This window comes from Ambystoma mexicanum, chromosome 7q, assembly GCF_040938575.1.
Source record: "Ambystoma mexicanum isolate Mex_15411 chromosome 7q, UKY_AmexF1_1, whole genome shotgun sequence".
Taxonomy (NCBI): domain Eukaryota; kingdom Metazoa; phylum Chordata; class Amphibia; order Caudata; family Ambystomatidae; genus Ambystoma; species Ambystoma mexicanum.
This window is the reverse complement of record NC_090941.1, coordinates 1,022,176,637-1,022,195,794: the sequence shown is the minus strand read 5'-3', so window position 1 is coordinate 1,022,195,794 and position 19,158 is coordinate 1,022,176,637. Positions and strand designations below refer to the sequence as shown.

The 19,158-nt window shown below is 45.1% G+C and overlaps 1 protein-coding gene across 1 annotated transcript in view; it reads right to left on the bottom strand.

The window, feature by feature from the left end:
- CLPB (ClpB family mitochondrial disaggregase) overlaps window positions 1-19,158 on the bottom strand; it is a 1,931,888-nt gene that overhangs the window by 242,582 nt on the left and 1,670,148 nt on the right. Inside the window, exon 11 of the mRNA XM_069640284.1 lies at window positions 15,199-15,360. Coding sequence (XP_069496385.1) covers window positions 15,199-15,360 — 162 coding nt within the window. The remainder of the gene's footprint in view (window positions 1-15,198; window positions 15,361-19,158) is intronic.

The following is a 19,158-nucleotide window of genomic DNA, read 5'->3' as shown; positions in this document are numbered from 1 at the left end:
AGCAGAGCGATTTGAATCAGCCTATTTTCTCACGCTGCACGCTCTAAGACTACAGTACTCACAACTCTTGTAGTCTTTAGTACCTCATATACCGCTTCCAGGCATGACTGCGCCGGCGCGACTAAACCGTTTAGTGCCGGTTTGTGTGTGGTGTGCGTTCCATTTTCTCCCCGCCTAACAACTCTGCACGCCCTTCGGGTATAAATTTGAGTGCCGTTCCATACTATTTGGTCGCTCCGCTTTCTTGAGTTGACGGTAGGATGCACTCAGCACATAGTCCACAGCTCCATTCCACTCTATTGAGCAGATCACCATTAGCATATTGTAACATCACCTGTATGCCAGTCAGCGTAACGCACACACCAAGCGCTAACCTTTTGTCCATCTCTCTGTTAAACACAAGATCACTGGTTAAGCATGCAATTGAAATCGAGGACTATCTAAACACCCAGAAACCAGACATACTTGCATTGTCTGAAACATGGCTATCAGACGCTGCTCAGATAGTGGTAAATAACGCAATTCCGCCTGATAATAAGATCTTCAGGACGGATAGGGTTAATCAACGGAGTGGTGTTGTCGCAATAGAGGGACATCACCTAGACGACTGTGAATCTCTCATAGTAAAGATTAAAATTCACCAAAATACTTCTCTTACGTTAATGATGCTCTACAACCCCCTCCCCCAATTCTGTCCCACTGTTTGAAGAAAGGGTACTTGACATTTTGAATAACAACTAAAGTAAACTCACCCATTATTGTTAGGGGCGACTTCAATTTATGGGCAGAGGACCCACTTGACCTACCTGCCTCATCTCTTCTACTAGCAATAGAATCAATTGGATATACTCAGCAGGTGCAAGTACCCACACACATAGGGGGTCATACGCTGGATTGGCTACTAGTGCACAGTGTCTGATCACTCCATAGTTAACTCCATGATTATACTACCCTGTCCACCCCTCACACTCGATACCTATCACAGATCTACAATTACTTGTAAAAACTTTAAAAATGTTACATCGTCGTCCTTCTCTGCATTGGTATGCTAGAAATTGGGCGATATCTGTCTGTACAATGGAGACGCTTCTAAATTGTTCTACCACTTGTCTTCCGCTATAAACGACACCATAGACATGCTAGCTCCAGAAAAGACTAGGACCATAAAAACAGAAACTATTAATAAATCCTGGTTCTCTGACAAGATCATAGAGGCCAGACAAATTAAGAGATCTTGTGAGCGAGAATGGAGAAAGAATCCAACTCTAGGAGAATATAAGAAATCCTCCCAAAAATATTAGGTGCCCATTATGGAGTTTAAAAAGAATTGTTATAAGGCCCGTAGAGATAGTGCTAAATGTAGTTCTAAGGAATTATTCAAGGTATTAAAAGACTTTGAAAATCATTCCTCTCCCTTTCCCTCTATTCTTAAGGACCCCGCATGTTGCCAGCAAAAGCAGTACAGATCAGACAGGACATCATAAAATAACTGGACACCGCAAAACGATCGCCAAACAATTGTCCAAACTTGATCAAAAGGACTGTTCTAATATAAATCACCAAAGCAATATCCAGGGTGAGAAAACACCTCACTTTGAATTCCATACATGCACTGAACCTGAATTTAAAGATATTATTTCAAATATGAAATCCACATCTTGTCTTGGAGATACATGCCCACCAGACATCCTAAAGAACTCCTTGGACGTTTTTTTGCCATGGATCACGAAACTGATTAACCTATCCTTCATGTCCAGCATGGTCCCTGTTGCGCCAAAGGAGGCTTGGGTAACACCACTATTGAAAAAGGCTTCTCTTGATCCCTCCATGTTTAAAAACTACAGACCCATCACTAACGGTCCTTATCTTTTGAAAATCCTTGACAGAGTGGCGTATACACAGCTGCGGCCATTTATAGAGACCCATAACATCCTCAATCCAAACCAGTCAGAGTTCAGGGCAGAGTATGGCACTGAGACTGCCCTCCTAGATCTTAAGTCTAACATCACAGACAACATTGAGAAAAAACATCCCTAGCTGCTATTGTTACTAGACTTTTCAGCGGCTTTTGATATTATCAACTATAGCCTCCTTCATCGGAGACTAATATCTATAGCCAACTGCTCCGAGAACGCAGCAAAGTGGATTGCATCTTTCCTGGGTCTGAGATCTTCAAGAGTTGCAGTCGAGAATTCTCAAGCTAACCCTTTACTTAATACATGCAGGTACCACAAGGCTCTTGTCTATCTCCCCTGCTTTTTAATATCTATATTCAACCCTTTCTTGACCTGCTAGAGGACCTTGGTGTCAAATTTGCCAATTATGCTGATGACACGCAGATCCTTTTTGAACTGTCAGATAACTATCAGGAGGATGCTGATGCAGTGAATCATACTTATGCCAAAATACAAACAGGGATGGCAACTAATTCATTGGCCCTGAATGATTCTAAAACAGAAGAACAAGTTACTTACCAACTGTAACGTTCTTTCGATTGGATGTTCCTCCCACGTTTTCCTCATCTTTGATATATCCTTACCTTCAGCTTTGCTGCTTCGGAAATTTTTTCTCTCTCTCCACCAGAGGGCGCTCCACTCGAGGCGACGGCGTCGATGTCCCTCGGCGGCATCCGTCAAGTGTCGACACATCCGTAGTATAAATGCCTCGAGCGCGCCCGTTGGCCTCAGTTCAGTTTTTTCATATCAGAGCCCATGTATTATAAACAAAGGCGTGCCTCTTATTGACCGAAGCCTTGAAAGAATTTAGAGTGTAAACCACGTAAACTGTACTGTGGGGTAGGATGGGAGGGTCGATGAGGAATACGTGGGAGGAACATCCAATCGAAAGAACGTTACAGTTGGTAAGTAACTTGTTCTTCGAATGGATTGTGTCCTCCCACGTATTCCTCATCTTCGTCTCTGGCGTTGCTCTCTCTCGCAGGTCGGCTGTTCTGAAATAGCGTGGGAGAAACACACACAATCCTTTGTCAGTTTCACTCTTATATAGGGAAAAACCACCAATCAACCAATCAGAAGCAACCTTGTTGCTAACTCTACAAATATCCCCTGAAGCCCCGGCCCCCTTTCTCTCTGACTGAGGGTTTCCACTCTGCTCTCTCCCACGTTCCCTCTGGCTGGATCTGACTGCTACTGTGGAGGACCTCAGGTGAGTGTGCTAGGTAACATGCCCGGGAAGCGTCTCTCCTTGTTGGGGTCTATGCTGTCTGTCCACCCCCAAGTCCGTGTAGCTGTACTGTTTGTTTCGGGTTCCTCGTTGTTTACACCTGACCCGTTGTCCAAGCGGGCTCCGCAGTCGCTTTCCGCACTGCGGATATTGTTCTCTTCCCGCTCGTAACCCGGCTCGCCGGGTTCTGACATGCGGGTTACTTCCGAGTCGCGGACGCCGTTCCTTCCTGACTCGAGGTTGGGTTTGCCTGTTCGGCGGTGCCGCACAAACCACTCGCGACCCCGCTCGGTTGCCGGCTCGAAGTCCCATGTGGTCAACCCGCATCCGCGCGCGGGTACTGGCTCCCAGTCATTGTTCGACGTTAAGGATCCTTCACGTTCACAAGGGGTTTAGTAGGTTTTGTGGTGTTCGGTGATCTCACCAAAACAAGGAGGACACAGAGGTGTCTCTTACAGGGCAGTTCCATGAGAAGTGGATATCCAGCATATGGCCATGTTTGTGTGTGGGGCCATGTATCCATTGTGTGAAGCCTAGATGAAACATGTTTCCTAGTAGTTCTAGGGCAGGTTTATTATTGGGGTCCTCTAGTCATAAGAGGAGGTTGCAAACACCAAATATTTGTCACATCTATTGCTGAAAACTGCCATAAGACCCATACATTTGCTATAAGATTCATCCATTGAAGTTAGACTCTAATTCCTATGGGAAGTTTGCTATAATTACTGTAATGTTGGGGCAATACTGATTTTACACCCAACAGACAAATGTGTGAACTTGGTGTAAGCACTGCTGGCTAGCACTGCGCAACTAGGATTATGGTGGATCCATTCTATATCAACTCCTGTGTTTTGTTCAAATTTATTTGTTTGAATCTTGTAGTCTTCTGGCATGAGGGCACCTGGACAGTTGTGTATTTAGTTTGGAACCATGTTTTTGTGATGGATAGGCCAACTAGTGATTCAAATTCCAGAATATATTTTATGTTATGAGCATTTTTTATGTCCATTCTAGAATTGATTGCAACGTTCTGGTCAGACGGGGTTGGCCAATGATTTATGGAGTTTTATTATTAGGATATGTTTCCAGTAGCTCAGTGCGGGATCACCTTCCTCAGGGAGCTATATGTGGATGTTTAGCCATACCACACTCATATATGGAGTGGTTGCAGCAGGTGGTAGAATTGGGTTGAGGCCACTGTGGCTACAATAGACCACGGGCTACAGCGCAGACCATGGAAGTCACCAGCAAATTCTCACAGGAATCATTGTGTAGTTTAGGCCATATCCAGGTTGTCAAAGCAGCTAATGGTGCATGTCGAAGGCCCACTGGATGCTTCCATAGCTATGGATCTTGCACCACTGTTGATGGTAGTGTGATCATGGGGATGTAAACTGTGTTGAACCAGTTACGCCAAGCTTGCTTATTACTCAACTAAAAGACATAACAGTAGTACTGCTAGGGGGCGTGGCTTGAGAGCCATGGACTAGGTCGTGATTCCGGGGGCTCCAGCAGATCCTCAATGATCCTGAGCAAAAGCTATACCAATAAGAAGAAACCCACGCATAAAAATGAAGATGCAGGCATTTGAATGAGCATGGAATAACATGAGCATAATTCGGCAGTGTTTTGCAGAGCAGACCGGGAGATACATGCAAAAGAAGAAGTGAAGCGTCTCTGCCAAAGATAAAGACAAGATGGCGTCCGGACATTAACAAAGGATTTATCAGTTGGGTCACCTGAAACAAGCAAAGAAAGCCCCAGCACTGTGTCACGGAAAGGAGAGGATTGGAACTGGCCACATAGTGAGGCGAGATAGAGTGGAAACGGAAAGCAGACACGCAGCACAGCGCATCGAGGATGCCCCAGGAGCCCCTGCTGAAGCTGGACTGCAGATCGTGATACAAGGCAAGAAGCGGAGGCCTGACACGGAAGGCGCTGCGTGTCCTGGTGCTGGAGCTCCAGGAGCCGGGTGCGGCTGAAGCCGATGAAAAATGGCAGCAAGAAGCGAGAGTGAAATCTCTGAGGCAACAATGTGCCGCACTGCTGTGCAGATCCATTTGTAGCAACTTCAGGACTGCCAGGACCCTAATAACAGCGGGTGCCAAGAATACAGTACGGCAGGCAGTCTGTGAAAGCTGAGTTCGGAAGCACACATAGATAATTACAAACTCATGTAATTATGCTTCTAGTTTATTATATTTTATGTATTCTTGTTGTTATAATGTAAAGCGCTTTGGTGTAAAGCGCTATATAAACTTAATAAATACAAATACAAAGAGCAGTCACGGCCACAGTAAGGCGAGGAGAGTACACATGCAGGTGTCTTTGGAGCCGTGACAGAGGCCAACAAAAGCGGTGCACGGGCAGAGTTTCCTGACAGGAGGACACAGAGGATACAGCAGAACATGCCGCTTGCATGCACGAATTGAAAGCCAGTAACAAATACAACTTTGGGGGAAGCAACCGCAGATGAGAGAGGGATACACAGCTGTAAGAAGCATCGTGAATTAGCGTATACTGGAGGAAGCATGGTCACATGAGCCACAAATTCCGGGCTAAGGCATCCAAATTGAATGGCGGTGAAAATCCCGAGCAGACCTAGCTAGGAGCTGTGGCCGCTAGAGGTCAGGAATACAAACTGTTACTGTCTTAGTGGCCAAACACATAGGAATGGAAGCTACGCATCGCGGATGCACAGCTGAAGCATAACACTGGCAGACCTGCCACATAAAGGGAATCACCAATAGAGCTGCGAGAACACCGAGCGCATAAGGGACACAGTCTCCGGATTACGGCAAGCAGGGAGTAGAGAAGAAAACTTGGACTAATGTTAAGTTTATGCTTTAGAGTCAAAACATACAGGTGGAGCCGTACATGGGTTTCATAAGCCTTTACTGGGTTCAAGGTTCAGGTAAGTACATAAGGGCAGTAAGTAAATTACATAGGCAGAGAGAGACATCCACCGGCCCCCTGGTCCATTAAGTTCCAGGTCCCAATTGCTTTTCTTAGAACCCTCATGCACAGTGGAACACTCCTGCAAGGTCCTGTCCAAACATTCCACAACAACACTCTGAACTAGACCAAAGCATACACACATAATGGACAGGGGGCAGATCACAACCTAACAACTAACTCAGGGCACATGGCAGAGGGGATTCTGGAGTAAGACGGAGGCCCAGCCAATGTGAAGAAGGGGCTGCAGGAAATGACTAAATAATCGATGTGAGAAATAAAGCCAGCCCATATGTTCCTGTAAAAGACAGAGAGAATGTGCTCTCAGGAACTGGCGTAAGGGGAAGTAGCTGAATCAGCGTGGAGCTCGAAAGGCACTTAAGGCCTGCGACAATCAGGAGGCTGCATCTGGTACCATTACAATCACGGATGCCACAGGACAGGCTCTGGAGCACGGAGCCCTGAAGGGCCCAGCAGCATAGACCAGACTGATACCCGAAGGGCCCCCAGCTGTTTCACATACCTGCAGCACCCAGACTGCAGGTGAGAAGTAAAACGGGGGGACGTTGATTTTCCATGGTGCTGGAGCAGACAGTAGCCTGGAAGACGTATGGCAGGCCTACAGTAAAGGTTGTGTGAATTTAACACAGTTGGCGTAACACTGACACCCCGACACCCCTGGAGCAGGCTGGCAAAGGTCTGGTAAGAGCACAAACCAGTCAGTGCTAGGGCACAGGTTGAAACGGTAAGCAGTGACAAGTATGGAAGAGGAGTAACCGCCTGGTCAGTTTGGACTGCACTGTAATTGTAAAATCAGAACGGAAGGGAGCACAGAGGAAGGGCTGTGACCAGTAAATTGTAGAGGACTAAAGAGAACGAAAGACCACCGTCAAGCCAAGAAGTACCCACAGGGGAGCACATGGACAAAAAGAGGAGGTGTGGAACACGAGGAATATAAGCCAATACAAAGGTCTCCAAACGCAAAGGAAGTTGGGGGAAGACACCTGAGAAAAGGAGAGGCGCAGGGGCAAATAAATACAAAACGTACTGCTAGAGCGTCACGAAAACCACCCCCTAACATAGCACAGCAATAGACTAGTGACTGCACCACGTGGCCCTGTGCAGAAGTGAGCGCTATAGAAAAAGGGAGCACAACAATGACATTAGTCAAATAAGAGCAAAGGGAAGCAGCAGGTGTAGATGGACGCATTTGCCAAAGCTGCACAAAGTATGGATAGCGGAAAGACAACATCGCAAGAGGCACATGAAGGAGATGCACCAGGGCGAATTGACCATCAAATACTGGAAGCCATAGCAGAGCTGAAGGCGACGCTGGAATTCAAGATCAATGCAATTAGTATTGATGTGAACCTCCTGAGGCAAGATGTCAGAGCATTAACAGAACGCACAGGAGTGCTAGAGAAAGAGGTGAAGGCAATTACAAACAGCTGCAATGCAAATTCCCAGGAAGTGTCCATCCTGAAACAATAAGTGCGGAATCTTGAAAACAGAGCAGAAGAGGCGGAAGGTTGGGCACAGAGTAATAATGTACAGATAGTGGGGCTCCCAGAGTGCGAAGAAGGTCTGAACCCGACAAACTACATCGAAGACATGTTATTGCAGGAAATAGGAGCTGGAGCACTCACCCAGGGGTTTACACTTAGAAAGAGCGCATAGAGCTCTGACAAGGGAGCCGTCGCCAGGAGCCCCGTCCTGGCCGATAATTGTCAAGATTCTGAATTACAAGGACAGGGAGAGAATCCTGAAACTCTTCCAAAAAAGGGGGGACGATCAGCCGAGCATCAGCGTCCATCTCAGCATACCCGGATTACACTTTTTTGGTAAAAAAAACAAAGGATGAACTATAGGGCAGTCAAGAGGCGGTTATGCGCCGCCAATCTGAAATACATGTTGCTGTATCCGGCGAAGATGAAGGTACTACATAAAGACCGGGCTGTTTTTTTCGAGACCCCTGAGGATGTGAATAAATAGATGGATACTTTGAATATGCCGATGGAGAAACAAGACCAGAGGGAAAGTGGAAACGATAAGTGAATCTGCATTGCGTGAATAATGTACTCTTGAGTCGCTTGGGGGCAGAATATAATGATCCGACATGAGCGTTTAAGCTGGAAGATAAATGCTTTTCTCAATGTTAGCTAAATGCAGGAAGCACAGGTGTTGCTTAGTTTAAGCAGCGCTAGAAATCACACTATCCCCCACATTAGTTAAGAATAGTTGGGATGCTAGTAGTTCGATATCTTCCTGACACACTCCGACTACCGCATTGGGCCACAAAAGGAGCGAGATGTCTGAGCTCCAGATTTGGAGCTGGGCAAATATTGGGAATGGTTGGGGAGGTGGGAGGGCGCACAGAGTTTGGGTCGTTAAACGGAAGTTGGCCTACAGATCCGCACAGTGGGAAAAGGGGGGAGGTGCCAAGGGCACGAGGGAAGGGGAAGCGACCCGAGAATATGGGGGAGCTCAAAATAGCAACCTGGAATGTGAGAGGTTTGAACAGTTATATTAAAAGGAATCGGGTTATGACATATTTGAGACGCCAGAAAATAGATATAGCGCTCCTGCAGGTAACACATCTGACTAAAGATAAACAAGACACACTAGCACGGAAACGGAGGGGGGTGACCCTGGGTTCAACATACTCGGCGTATGCTAGAGGGGTACTAATCTGGGTGGCACCGACAGTCCCATTCAAGAACCTTCAGACCTTCCTAGACAAATGTCGGTAGGATGGTAATAGTTTGGGGATTGGTGGAAAATAAATAAATATGCATTAGTAATATGTATGCCCCGAATCGGGATATTGCAGTTTATTTCAGATCGTAATATACCAAGATTAGTCCACATTGGGATTGTGCGTTGATATGGGGAGGGGATTTTAACTGTACGCTAGACCCGACTAGAGCTAGATCAGATGATAAACTTGCACATCCAACCCCCTCAGCTAAGGCTTTAAAGACGCTGTTGAGCACATTTAAGTTGGCTGATGTATGGAGAACAATGTACCCACAAGACCGAGTATACTTACACTATGCCGCCCCGCAGAACCTATACACAAGGTTAGACTATGTGTTCATAGGGGAAGAAACATCGTGTGAGTTCACGGTTTCACGGTTTAGAGAACATCTGAGAACCGAAGTGAAATAATATTTTGAGTACAACACTGGCAGCGTAAACCCAGCCGGTACTTTGTGGGAGACTTCAAACTAGTGGTGCGAGGAGCGGCTATAGCTAAGTTGAAAGGGTTGCAAGATGTTATTTGGAGGGATCTACAAAAAAACAGAAAGTAAACTAGAAACTATAATGCAAAGAGGGAAGAGATCCCTAGAAGAAGCTCAGGTAGTGCCTCACCTACAACAGGAATATAAGGAACTCTGGGAAAAGTTAGGTAAATTGAGCTACAAGAAATGCATTGAGACACAACATGCAGAGGGTGACAAGCCGGCAAGGCTGTTTGCCTGGTTATATAAAAGTTAGACCACACAGCAGACAGTTAGAGCAGTGAAGGGGATGGACGGAAAGTTGCAGGAGACCCAAGAAGAGGTGAACAGGTGTTTTTATGATTATTACACAGACACGTATAAGGAAACCACGGTGGGGGAGGAAGTGGATATACAAGAGGCATTGACTGAGATCAGTCTGCTCAAACTAAATAAAGAGGAGAGGGACAGCCTAGAGATACCTATCACGATAGAAGTAGAGAATGTGATAAAGGAACTACCGACCAGTAAAGTCCAAGAAGCAGATGGGCTCCCCGGGAAATTTTACAAAGAATATAGGGCTGACATCCTTTCCCCACTACTAGCTATGTTAAACGAGGCGCTAGCCATAGGTAAATTCCTGGGTCCCTGAGAGAGTCGATAATTATTCCCCTCCTCAAACCAAATAAGCCAGAGATGGAATGTAGCTCGTATAGGCCCCTCTCGTAGCTGAACCAGGATAGGAAGATTCTCACAGCAGTCATGGCAAAGAGGCACAGACCGGTCATAAATAAGCTTATACATACACCCAGATCAGACAGGATATGTTCCACACAGAAACATTCCAAACAACCTGAGGACACTAAATCACACAATAGGTTATACCCAGCGAGAGTCACAGGAGGTTGGCAGTAGTGTCACTTGATGCAGAAATGGCATTTGACTCAGTTAGATGGCCGTGGCTGCTGGCAGTCCTGGATAAATTCGGTATCGGGCCCACATAAATTAAATGGGTGCAGCTGCTGTACAATGAACCAATAGCAAAGGTCAAAACAGGCTCGGCTCCAGTATCTTAGAGCAGTGGCAGCTGATTAAGGGCACGAGGCAGGGATGTCCATGGTCCCCGATGCTCTTTATCCTAGCATTGGAGCCACTAGCGGTTTACTTAAGGAAAGAATATGGAGAGGCAGGGTGGACATATACCACGACCCCAAGTCACACTGAAAGCGGTTAGAAAAATTAAAAACAGCATATCACTTTGGACTAGGTTACCACTGTCCATGATGGGGTGCGCAGCATTACTGAAGATGGTGGTGCTGCCGAGACTCCTACATTACTTTACAGATATCCCGTTTGCGATATCCAAAATCTTTTCATTCCTTGGAAGCAAGACGACATGGAGCAACAGAGGTTCAATCCCTGGGTCCGCGCTTAGAATCCTCTGGGTAGTAAGCGCATTATAAATTACATATCATATCACAATTCAAGGTGCAGAGTAGCATTGTGGAAGCTCCAGAACCTATACGAGCAAGGGAGAATAAAACTGCCAAATTTCGAGGTATATTTAATGGCTAGCCAACTGCACTGTGTGGCCAAATGGCTGTCGGACGAACAAACACCTGAATCAAGGTTTCTACGAGCGGAAACTACTCTATTCTTCCTGAACGAAGTTATATGACTGCCCGATTCACACATGACTCATGCGCACTTACTGTTGCGCCTGGGATGCACAATGTGGTGCAGGGCCTGTCTGTTGACGGGCAACATAACACCATATTCTCTGCAGATCCCGCTAGTGGTGCTGGAAAGGGTAGATGAACAAGTGAGGCTAAACGTGAGGAGGAGTTGGGAACCTATGGGGGTAGCAACAGTGGGAGATGTGCTGGAGGAGGGGAGACCCAAGGATTTCGGGTAACTGATGGGAGATACAGGGATGCATCGTGGGCAACATATCACACATTCCCGACTCTTGCAGAGCCTAAAGCGTAGATGGCAAGATACTGAGATGCCCTTACTGCCAGATGAGATGATAGAGACATTTTACAATGTGTCGGAAGGGGGACACAAAATCTCACAGATGTATGAGCTATTGATGTCCAAGGTCGAAAGGGAATTAGGAGATACGAGGAAAACGTGGGAAGAAGATATACAAGAGCCAGTGTCGGATGAGACATGGAATAGAGCCATGGGGTATCACAAAAAGGTGTCGAAGAATGTACGACTAAAATAGATCCAATTATACATGACCCATAGGGCATATTTGACCCAGAACAAAAAAGCCAAGTTCAATCACACAGAGATACAGACATGCCCGAAGTGTGGGGAGATAAATGCAGATTTGGTGTATATGTTTTGGGCATGCGTGGACATCAGAAGATTTTGGGGAGAGGTAGCCCAAACATTGGCAAACGTAGAGATCACTCTGGATGTTGGATCCCCAATTGTCTGTCTGTTAGGGGCTTTTCAAGACCAAAACGGGCTAGACATGTGAGCAAGCTCAGAGATTTAGCATATATATAAATTTATTTGGCAAAATGCAGAATAGCGATGGGATGGAAAGCACAAATGAGACCAGCAGTGCAGTTATGGTGGAGAGACTTGTTAAAATGGGCCAATGCTGAGACAGTGGTGTAGCAGGAGGTAATAAGTAAGACCATGGAACAAGAAATGGGGGTTGGAAGCTTGAAGTCAATTAATAGCAGATTAGGCGTCTCTGACTCAGCAGAGACTCTGGGGCACGAAGACATAGTAGCCAGGAGAGTTGCTGATGAGTAAGGAAAGAAACGGACTATGGAATGTGACGTATGCCTGGAGGGGCGGGGGGAGTTGTGGGGGAAGGGTAGAAGACCTATAATTGAATGTGAAATGTTTGTAATGATTAAGGTTTGCAAGTTGTTATGGTTATGTCGAAAAATCAATAAAAATATATTTTTTAAAACAGTAGTCCTACTATGAGATGTTAGTGGCGTCTCCAATGACACTCCTTTTGTATTTAGAAGTCGGCTAGATTATCTCAGAACAGGTGGAGTGGAGGAAAGCCGACTTGAAGCAGCGCATGGTGAGGGGGGATAGTAAGTCAAGGGAGGCTGCAGGGTAGAAGTGTTAAAGCTAATGCTACACTAAACTGAAGGGCTTTCCTAAAAGGTTAGAGAGCTAGGCTATGTTGCCATAAAAGAGTCAGCTGGTGGCAGTCAATGCATGTGGGGGAAAAAGGGGTGCAGGCAGAAATCAAACTGCGTAAAGAGGCACAGAAGGTGAAAGGTGCATATAGTCGTGGTATAATGTTGAATATATTTTTATTTTACATCTATATTTGAGGTAGCTTAACCATAGCTGCAAAGAGCAGTGGATTGCTTTACAGAGAAAATATACTGTAGCAGGAGCATCTCGAATATAAGGTTGCTGCACACAGAAGAATATGTAGTGTGTATTCTGGATGAGGCCAAACTACAGAAACTGGAATAACTAGTGGATAAAACAAATTATAGCATTGCCAAAAAACCTACCACATTTTCCATTCAAATGGATAAACATTCTTTCATTTCAGAAAGGTTATGAACTTGAGTGCATTTCTTTGGCTGTGCTCCCACCCTGGTCCTTTTATGTAAAACTAGATAACAAAATGAAATTAACATTTTAAATACGTTTATCTATAAAACAGAAAAACCAATAGCCGCCAATCTAATCAGGATCAAAGCACATGAGAACAGACAATAAGGTGGAATTGCATAAAGGCCTCATTCCGTAAGAATATATGGCAGCAATACATAGTCAACCTAAACCTCTGCAGATGAATGATGTTTCCCTGGGGTTAGAGAGATACAAGAGCAAGGCTCGTCCCAGGGATGGTCAAACCATGCACCTGTTACTTTATCAATAACAGTTGGTTAGTGATAATCTTCCCTATCCTGAAGACACTTGCCTTACACCCGATGGCTCTGTAAATTTTAAGCAGGTTCCCAAACGAAAGTTCCTTTCTAAAAGAACAGAATCCATCATGAAGGCTTTTGGACAGCAGTATTATTAACGATCCTTGGTCCTGGTCAGACTTTTTTTCTTGAAAGATAAAGGATAGAATCTGTTCTATGGAACGTGATTAAGGAGGATGTGACTTACTTGAGGTGTTGGGGCTCTTAATAGCATTCTACATCCTGGACAGCAGATCACTACCTGATCCTGTGTGCTGTATCCCACCTGACTATGTGATCCATTCCTTCAATTTACCTAACAATGGGATCCTTAAATGATACCCATGGGGCAAATTCACAAAAACAGATGCACAATTGCGCAAAATTGTGACCTCACCGTTGTGCATCTCATTCGAGGTGGCGTATTAAAAAAAAGAACATGACTAAAGATCCACTTATCACAATAGACCGCAAGTTTATGCACAAACACTTGCTAAAAAGGGAGAAGTAATGGAGTGACTATACCATGTGCATGGTTGTGGTGTATGTAGTCAGATATTTCAGTGTCTATCGCTGGCACCCATCTGACATACAAGGTTCTCCATACCACAAATTCGGGCAACAACTTCACAGAAAATTCGAACAGGGTCAATTGATAATACCTTTCTCCAGATAATAAATTTCCTCAGCGGCGACTGGGCACAAGCATTGCTGAAGCCTATATGGTGCCCACAAGGGACTGCCTCTCTGTTAATATAAGCAATAGAGAAGGAGTGGGCATGCGCAGTGAAGTAAAGGTTTATTTCTGTACTCCATCTGAGTTTGGAGCTCTCACCACGCAAGTCGAAGCATAGGATTGGAGGAGTGCTCTGCAGTTCTAAGCATGTGCCGTCTCCAAGGTGATCACAGCTCTGGCCATTTGGTCGGAGGCTGGCTTTCCTGGGCTGCAGAGTAACCTCCTGGCTTTGGGACCAAGTCATGGAGCTGACATTGTCGCAGCAGGCAATACATTGGACACAATGGCCCTCATTACTACTCAGGCGTTAAGGGTTTAACGGCGCCGTCGGCGCCGTTAACCCTTAATGCCTGATTACAAGTGTCCCTATGCGGGTTGGTTTTTAACGCCTGCTTTTAGCAGGCGTTAAAAATCCAACCCGCAAAGGGACTTTGGAGCTAATTACGGCACCGTAATTTACGGTGCCGTAATTAGCACCTTCCCCATTCCCATTATGCCCTATGGGGGCAAAAATGGGAATGGGGAAGGACAAATGGTGAATGGGGAATTACCGCCCCACTCACCTTGGAATGGGGCGGTAATTCCGCCATCCACCATGGCGGAATCGTAACCTTAGCGGCATGGACCATGGTGCTAATAGCACCATGGTCCTCCGCCAAGGTTGTAATGAGGGCCAATAGGTGTTAAATGTGAACAATAGGAACGAGTTTCAGAAGGGAAGGCTTTGGGGAATGTGTTGTGGGAAATACGGGCACATTCTTAACCCAGTTACAGAAGAGAGGAGGCCTTTGTTGTAAAAGCAACAGGTGTTGGAGTGAAGAGCGAGGGTGGATGTATAATGCTACATGAGGCCAAGGAGAACAAACAATGCTTCTGTTTAAGGATATACAACAATGTATTTAAAGGACACAAGTATAACTGACATTGCTGTGTGCTGACTAACACAATTGCACATTCTGAAGAACACGTAGAAAAAAAAGAAACAACGTGTGAACAAAATTTGGTAAAACATAAAATACAGAAGAACTTCTATACGTAGTCAGGTTCCTGTTCAGAATAACTCATACCAGGGCTCTTATTTAGACTTGCATTAGAATTAAGATACTGTTATACCAAACGTCTTACGTGCCACAGAAAATATGCTGTAAATGTCAACGGTGAACACATAACTTTACATCTTAGAACAAAGACTTACTTCATCAAAGAGCTGCAACATTATAGTGAGGACATCTGGGTGGGCTTTGTCAACTTCATCAAACAAAACAACAGCATTTGGGCACTGCTTCAACTGCTTGGTTAGCTGCCCACCATCTTCATGCCCGACATAGCCTGGCGGAGAGCCAATGAACTTGGCAACCTAATGAGAAAAGTTGTACAAATGTAGAATTCCATAAAGATTTATAACATTTCCATTTTCCACAACAATGCTCTCGTTTTTGGCACTACATAATATTATAATTTTCAAATGATCAGGCAGGATTTGTACATCTTTAAATGAAAATCCTACTTTTTATGTTTTGACAAAATGTTATTTCTTCGTTGAAATACTTTATATCTAAAGCTGTGGCAGAAAGCAGTGTACTGTATATTTACACATGAGTGTGCAGCTACTTTTTCTTAACAGATTGCACATTACTCGCCCCTCAAACTCAATTTGTTCAGTTCAATTAGGTTTTCCTTTTTTCCAAACATTATTAGACAGAAATCTTTGATCTTACACATTTAAATGTTACTCTATTGTGTTTATGTCTGCAACGTGTGCGCATGCTTAGTGCTCAAATCGACACATTTTGCTGTACACAATAGGAGAAATCAAGAGCAGAGGCTTATATTTTAGGCAACATCACATTAAACATCCGCAGCAGCAAAGGGCCACATAGAACTGTTAAGACAATACAAACACTCGGAACATTTCTCAGTCTATAACTGTTTGGAAAGACTGTTTTATAGCGGCTCATCAACTGCTTACACACTTATTTATGTTCTTTGTGATAATAACAGATTGCTCCGCCCCGCCTATTTACTGTCAAATGGACACAGTAGGGTTAGTTAATGAAAGGGTCCAGACTCAGGACCCATTTTTGGTGGAATTATGGGTTCCACTCATGTCACTGTGACCTTTACTGCAGTCTCAAATGTAACTTATGTGCAAATATGGCCAGATATATGCCCTGCAGGCAGTGCAGCACAACATCGCGCAACTCACTCCCTTCCTCAAAATATACAAGAAGCCTTTGGTCCCCCGAAATATTCCACCGCACCCTTTTTCATGTCACGCGTGGGCATTCCATGTACAAGCTGTGGAAGCACAGCAACAGCCCGAGATTGAACCTGAACGGGAATGATGTCCAAAGTACATATGACTCATTGTTTGCAGACAGGTTACAGTTGGGAAATGAGCACCACGCCAAGCGCTCATTATGTGCGCAGAAGGGTTATAACTTAAATCACTATCACAGATATATTTCTCAAATATAAACATTTGTGGTCACTCTTATGTTCCCAAAATGCTCTACGATTTTGTGCAAAGCGGCCAGGTGTTATTTGGCCCCTTTATTTACAGAATGAGAGTAATTTACTCACATTGGCTTATTTTAAAAGCTACAGTGCGGTAAAATACATATAAAAAAGGTGAAAAAAGCCAATGTTTTCACAGTCTGTGGCATTTTAAAAAACGAAAGCAGGCTGATTGGGAGACAGGCGGCGAAATACATTTTCTCCTCCTCATTCCTGCTCTACCTTGAAACCCACCTGGTTTCCTGCCTGCGTGAGCTTTTCTTGCAGGTATAAAACGAAAGGCTTCCTGTCGAATCCACCTGCACTTACCGCCTGCACTTACCAGCAGCTGGATTACACAGAAATCCACAGTAAATGCTGTCTGAATATTGGAATTTGCACACACATTTTACAACATGGAGAGCGCAATTCTGTGGAACATTGCACGCAGGAACCGACTAGCACCTAAATACTAATGTATGTGGTCTCCTGCCTGCAATCACCATTTTAAACACAACTAGCCTGATGTATTCAACTGTTTAAATACTGAGTGAGAGCGCAATATTTATTTACAATGTGAAGACCGGCAGTAAGCAAGACCACCTGAGACCATACCGATATGCAATTGTATGGTTGCAGAGTCTCGTGATTTATTGTTTAGGGCATGCAGCCACTCCTTTTAAGTAATGCCCACCACTCTCAAGGCAACCCTCCTTGTTGCATCTACTGTTTTTTTCACATGTTATCCTAGAGGACAATTGTGCTGCAACATTCACCATTTCAACACATTAGTTTAAAGAGACACTCTACATAACGTAGGGCCTCTTTGCAGCGTTCATCCGCTCATGCTAATTCATGATAGATGTTAACACTCCTCCACAACAAATATTCACCTGCTGCCACTGATCTTACATCGTTTACTATACTGACCCCCTTCAGGTGCCGCCTGCACCCGCACAAATGCGCCCTCTGCCCCTGGGAAACAGATGATAATGTTAATGCACAGTGGGGTCTAGTACACTCGGGTGCAAGTGGTCATGCATGGCCCCCCCTTCTTTCTATACTAGGGGAAAGATGTAAAGTTTGATTAAAAAGCATACCTGCATCTCTCGCCTAGTGCAGCACCCAGAGCATCCTGCGGCAGCATTATCATCTTGCTCATTGTGCAGGTGCCATGCCCAAGTGGTAAGCCGGGCGTAGTAGGTGTACGAATTTCGGTTTAGCACAATGTTCTCAGAAAGGAAAGTCAGCAGCTTAAGATTTGAAGATCTTTGTTATTGTTCACACACACAGGTACAGCTAAGAGTACTCACCCCTGTCATCTGGTGGGGTGTTCATGAAGTCAGTATGTGTATCATGGAGCCAGTGTTTTGGGGTCACTGCTTTACGGACTGACTGGAAGATCCTCAACTCACTACTAGATGGTCCTTTCCTCTGATATCTGTGCTTGACTACAGTGCGGCTTCTCATATTGATGCCTGCTGCACTCATCTGTCCTCCAGTGATTCTGCATCACCCTTCGAGACAGCAGTTTCATGGCATCTCCTTGACATTTGGAGACGCTTCCTCTCCCTTCATTGCTCCACACCCACTCTCCATCGTGTTCCTCAATCGGTCCACCACCTCTGCCGTGCTCTCTTCTGGGGATCTCATCAGCCTGCCTCACCAGCCGTGGCCTATGCCATGGCCTCTTTTAGTTTTCTGCACCTGTACAAAGTGTGCCAACTTCTGCAGGGACTTGTACCCTTGCTTTCCTCGTGAACCCTGTCATATGGAAGATTTCTTGGAAGATTTCTCATTGCTGAGACACTTGTTTGCCTTAATACAAAATAAGCATATGACCTTCACATGTGTCTTCAGGTCATTAAAACAAGCAATCCATGGCAGACACTGTTTATTACCCACTCATACATAAATCTAAAGCAAACGATTGCCAGGATAGTACTCAAGATGTAGCAGTGTCATGATAACTTAAAACAAGTGATAGTTGCTAAACAAAAATCTCAGAATTTCCTTTAAATCTTAACAAATTGAAAAGTCAAAGCCAAAGGTTTATTTCTTGCGGAAGTTGTTGTTGCCCCTCAAACAGGTCAAACAGGGGGTTTCTTCCAGTCCTCTGTCTGTTAGATGGGGTTGCTAACATTCTTCTGCCACAGACCAATGGCTCTTGGGCAGCCCAATGCTGCAGAGTCCTCCTGCATACTGCCTCCTAAGCAGTTTCGGTGTGGCAGTCCTCTGACAGACAAGAGAAGACGGTATTAGTACATTTGTTAGTTTTTATTTGGCCGAATGGTACATTTTACCGAATTTGGCCTGTACCATTTAACTGAATAAAATGTACAAATTGGCTTATACATACTGAACATGTGGAGCGGGGGTTGAGGGGGTGTCCCCCGCTCCTATGATCACTATGTATTAGCCCTGAGGGTTGCAGGGGTGTTCCCTGCTTCCTCAATATTGGAGGTGGGGGACCAAAAAAAGAAAAGAAAAAGGGACCCTGCGTCGTCTGATCTGACCCGCGTTTGAGGGACGGATCTGAAGCCGCAGGGCTACAGTCAACCAGGTGGCGAGCGAACAGGTAAGTAGGGAAGAGGGGTTGGGGTTGGGGGATTGGTGTGAGTGCGCTTGATCCTCTGAGAACCGATTGCATGCGGCCTGT